General features: G+C 39.1%; 1 protein-coding gene across 2 annotated transcripts in view; it reads right to left on the bottom strand.

Annotated features, from left to right (window-relative positions):
• Positions 1–346: 346 nt before the first annotated feature.
• SENP6 (SUMO specific peptidase 6) overlaps positions 347–5,017 on the bottom strand; it is a 91,852-nt gene continuing 87,181 nt past the window's right edge. For both annotated transcript variants that reach the window (XM_026844434.1, XM_026844435.1), the window contains 3 exons: positions 3,879–3,947; positions 3,642–3,792; positions 347–885 (listed from right to left, as the gene is read on the bottom strand). In XM_026844434.1, coding sequence (XP_026700235.1) covers positions 676–885; positions 3,642–3,792; positions 3,879–3,947 — 430 coding nt within the window. In that variant the 3' untranslated portion in view covers positions 347–675. The remainder of the gene's footprint in view (positions 886–3,641; positions 3,793–3,878; positions 3,948–5,017) is intronic.

Genomic DNA, 5,017 nt, shown 5'->3' with positions numbered 1-5,017 from the left:
ATAGTCATCTCTGGTCAAAGAGCATTCTCCCCCTTTCCCTAGCCCGTCCCACTAAAGCAAGGGTGGAATTTTAATTGCAATGCATATCTTTTAAAACCCCAAATCTGAAGCAGTCCTAGTAACTATTACACTGCCTACACTTAGATACTGGGAGGATGGGAATCACCCTCTCTGAGGCCATGGTACATTGAGACACCCATATTACTGTTTGTAGCGCAAGCAGAATAATCTTGTAAAGGGCAACTAAATAGGGTCAAAATATGAATTATCTCACTACCAAATCATTCCCTATATGTTACTTAAGTCTGTAACATTACAACTTTACTGAAAAAGAAAAAGTTAACCATTTTATCCTATAAATATTTTCTTTATTTGCTTTATGTTTAGAAGTTGCTATTTAAGTTCTATTAACAGAAATACATAACAAAAGCTCCCTAACAAGTGGAAAAAAAGTAATTACAAATGCTGAAAAAGTTGGCCTCATTAACATATGTACAGACTTGCTTACTTAATACACATCTTTGTGGGAATTAAATCATTTTATGACACACATTTATACAGGCATTAACATTCCCAAGTAACTTTGAGCAGAGAATATGCCAAATCTTTAGTCTGGGCAGACAAAAATGTAATTTCAGTTTTGATTGTGGAGCTAACATGCAACAGATACAACATTCAGTCTGAGCTGCTGTTGATAAGTTGTTCTGTTTTTTCCTGCAAAGGTCTTTCCATTGAACTTGGGTCCTTTTGTCCCTTCTTTTCCTTGTTCTGCTGTTCCTGCAGCTTCAGGATTATTTTTCGTATTTCTTCTCTTTTGGTTTTCATTCTTGGGCGTGGAAACCAGTCTGTTAAGTTCATTGGTAGCTCAAAACTCAGAATGGGATTCTGAAAAGAAAGATAATTTGGAGTAAGGAGTTATTACCTAAAAGATTGGAGAGAACTGTAGTGGGGAAAACTACATTCTTCTCCACCTCATTCCATTATCATGGAACAAAATTTCTACAATTTGTCTGTTTTGTATGTATAAAATTAAGGTAAAAAAATCAATCAAGCTTAAGTATGTTACAGAGCAACATTCATTCAGATCACAGTTCTGATTGTAAGAATGCCCAAAGAATCTATTCAGTTTGCTACATCTTTTAGACAAAGCATCTGACTGCATAAATGTGTAAAATCGTTCTAATTAAAAAAAAAAAGAGAAAATTATTGTAATAAATAGAGCTTTTTTTCTTTTTAAAGGATAACTAGCATCAAAATATAGAGCTGATTAAGAATCTCTTGCTAAATACTCCTGCTCTTATAAACACCTTTAGGACCACAACCAACTAGGAAAGACAGTTTTACATTTCACCCTAAAAAACAGGGTCTGTGAAAAGCCCCTGGCACCAGCCCATTTTACACTTACATTGTTTTCTTGCTAGAGGTCATTCACCCACGGAATTGAGAGAAGCTAACCAAACAACAGTTTGTGGAATAGTGTTTGCTCTCAAATTTCTCCTTTCGTGTAATCTAGTTTACATCATTAACAGAGTTATTTAAGAGCAATTTACTTCACCCACTGAGCTAACGCTAGCAAGGCTACTTGGGAAAAAACTAGTCACATTTTGCACAGAAACATGTCAATGCTTGATGTTGCACTAGCAATGTCATTGCACATCCAAACAGAACATTAACTAGATTATATAGCAATAAACCCCCCGTGCTGAACTGACTTGGCAGATGAAACTACCTAACGCCAGCAGTAAGCAGGCTTCAGGAGAATGACACTAAAAATGCAGAAAACCATGGGCAAAAACTGAACAGGTTTTCCATCATTTCAGTTCTGAAACAGGCCAGACAAAGGAATAGTAACATCAACAAAAACTAATTACCGTGGTTACCAACAGCAGAAAGGTATTTCACATTAATCCGAACACACCCTTAACAAGGGCTCTTCGTTGTCGTTGCTGCTCACTTTGGGGAAGACAGGCCGGGACATGGGTCAGTGCCCAGCTGTGCGGGTATTCCGCCGCCTCAGAGCTCCTCCTGGCTCTGGGAGTCGCTCCGTGGAGCCCCGCTCCTCCCGCCCGGCCCCAGGGCGGCCCCTGGCGGCGAGAGCCGCGCCCCCGGCAGACCGGCCAGCACCCCCCGACACGCCGGAGGGAACGCGGGGACCCGGCTTGTGGCGAGTCAGAGAGCTGCCCCCCGGGCCAAGCAGAACCGGCACGGAGCCGAGGGAGGGCTGAAAAAGTACTCAGTGTGATAGCTGACAGGTACGCGCCTCATTACACCACCTGCCCTGCCAAATGAGTCGTGGGTTTAAAAAACATGCATCATGATTTTAACACATTAGTAAAAAGGAGATACTTTTAATAAATCCACAGAGAAGAAAAAGATGTGCCTGAATAGTCGGTGAACATCAGATTCAGCACCCCTCCTCACATACTCCCCATTCTGTTGGTAGAACTGCTGAAAACAATGAGACCTTGTGCAATTTCTCAAATACATCAGCAGCTGAAATTACTAGTTCAGACACTGTAAGACAGTCAAGTACTGTGCAGCCAATCCAAGTTTTCCTATTCCCACTAGTGTTACTTCTGAGAATACCTTGTGATTTGCTCTCTGACATATCTACATGCCATCCCTATTCCCTGGCAGACAAAGCTGCTCCATACTGCAAGGCCAGGCAGGACAAGGGATTCAGCCCCATGTTAATTCAACAAAAAAATTGCATGAAGGAAGGGGCTAAAATGATTAAAACTTGGTTGCTCCTCGTATCCCCTGTGAACAAGACAGGAAGCACTCTAGCACTCAAGACAGGATGGCTCTAAGCTCCCCAGGGCTTAATGGTAAAGAAAAAGCTTTTGGCTTCCATTTGCATGAACACACTCTGCTAAAGCCCTGCTCCTCTCATATAAAGTACATGGGAGGGGAGGGTGGACAAACAGAGAAAAAAACACCAGCTTTCTCAGGAAAGATTAGTTACAAGAGAAAGTGCTCTGAGGTCCTACCAACTGGAGTTAGTGTTCCAACCAGGCAACATCTCACCTGACCATCATTTTTCCTTCCAACCCAGACCTGAAGGTGCTACTGTCTCTACTTCTGAAAAGTACTGTAACTTTAAGACTGAGACAGTTAACATTAGTGAGACTTGAAACAATTTCTTCAATGGAATCAACATCTGGCATTTAGCTGTAATGTTTCCACTTAAATATTTTAATGCAAATTATAAAAACTAGCTATATTAATGGATTTATTCAATCTCACATTTCTTAGGGAAAAAAAGAACAAGCTTTGCTATTACATCTTTAGTTTAGTTTAGATTTTGAGCTCAAATTTGAACTTTTAACAGATCATTTTAAAGGGTATGCACTATAAAGAACACAAAAGGAAGACTCTAAATATATTTTCTTAACATTCTCTCAGAAAATTCCATAACTTCCAATTTCTGATATCATTATTAGTTGCACGTATGTAATTAGCTTACTTTTCAAAAACAGTTATGCATGTTAATGTGTAAACTAGTTTAGAATGCATAATCTAATAAATAGGTACAAAATCTACACTAGAGAGCCTTTTACTATTGTAATAATTTTAATAGCTCATATGTGATTGCTGTGGGACACCCAAAAAACCCCACGTACATAAACAAGTAGACGTACCTCAAAAAAGCTCTCCACATACTGTAGTATGTATACTCCGCAATCACTGAAGTTGTTCTGTTGTGGCACTTTTGGGTTGGAACCTTTCATGACATCTTTGGAAAAGCTTCTTCTGTTGCCTTTCCTGACTTCCCATTCCACCTCTAAATATCTGTGATAAAAGACCGTGTAAATTCAAATTTCTGTTTTCTTGCAGAATTTTGTAAATTAAAACAAAAACCCAGATATGAAACTTACTCCCTTAGTGTTTTCACAACATTTGACCTGGAAGGGCCTCTCAGCGAGTCCATAAGCAAAATGCAGGGCCTGAGAGAGAACAAAATTTTTAAGTACGTAGTGTTTTTAAAGCAGTTTGGAACACACAATGTTACACAGCTAGATAGCTATGAAGTAATTTGTGGGGTGACCTTGAACAAAGCTAGATCAATACTATGAGTTTTGCCAGCGCTGCTGTAATCCCCTAACTGGGATAGCTACATGCAAAGTTATCTTTAGATTTTACTATACACTAAGTACAGAGAACTTCAGAATACACTTAGAAAATATACTGCTGTCAGACCGAAAGCATTTGCAGCAGGCAAAATCTACTTGCTTAAACCCCCTAAGGTGTCTAGTGCTCTTTTAGATGCACAAGGTATCTGGGGCACTGGCAGAGACTAGAAAGTAAGGCACCGAACCCATCAACATCCTTCTGGAGTAGCAGCTGGAGAACAGATGGGATAGTCCACAGCACCTAAGACAATGCTAGGCAGGCATGTTCAAGAAGTGATCCCAACCAATGAATCTGAAATCTACCTGCCAGTTACCCACAAAACACCACCTACTCTTATTTGATAGACTTTAGAAAAAAACTATCCATAAACAAACATTTTCTACATAACTAAGTCTGTCTGAACACTCTCTTGCACACTACCCTATCACTTGATCTAGAGGATACTACCTTCGCAATAGCTATAAACATAACAATTGTATCAGTCGCCTTATATGCAACAGCTGGATTTATAGATCAAAGCTAACTCATACCAGAGTTCAAAATTTCAGCACTAGATGTAAAATATATTTTGAGGAACATGTAGGATGCAAACTACTTTTCACAAAGCTCTGCTTTCTCTTTTCTAACAACACACATGCATTCAGACAAGGCATCCTTTATAGAAACTGTAAACTAGCAAATTCCGACAAAATATCTGACTGTGTTTATGTGTAAGTTTGTTTGCATTTATAAATTATTTTACACATATGCAATTTTTAGGTATAAGCATGTAGTCACTTGAATAATGCTTGCTTTTACTTGTGGTTCTTTTAATTTCTTCTAAAAGGAAGTTATTATTTATGTAAACAATGCTCTTTTAAAATGCACAGTCCAGTACCTGTCT

The sequence above is a fragment of the Athene cunicularia genome (genome assembly GCF_003259725.1).
Source record: "Athene cunicularia isolate RWA chromosome 3 unlocalized genomic scaffold, athCun1 chr3_part1, whole genome shotgun sequence".
Lineage (NCBI taxonomy): Eukaryota > Metazoa > Chordata > Aves > Strigiformes > Strigidae > Athene > Athene cunicularia.
This window is presented reverse-complemented; position numbering and strand designations above follow the sequence as displayed.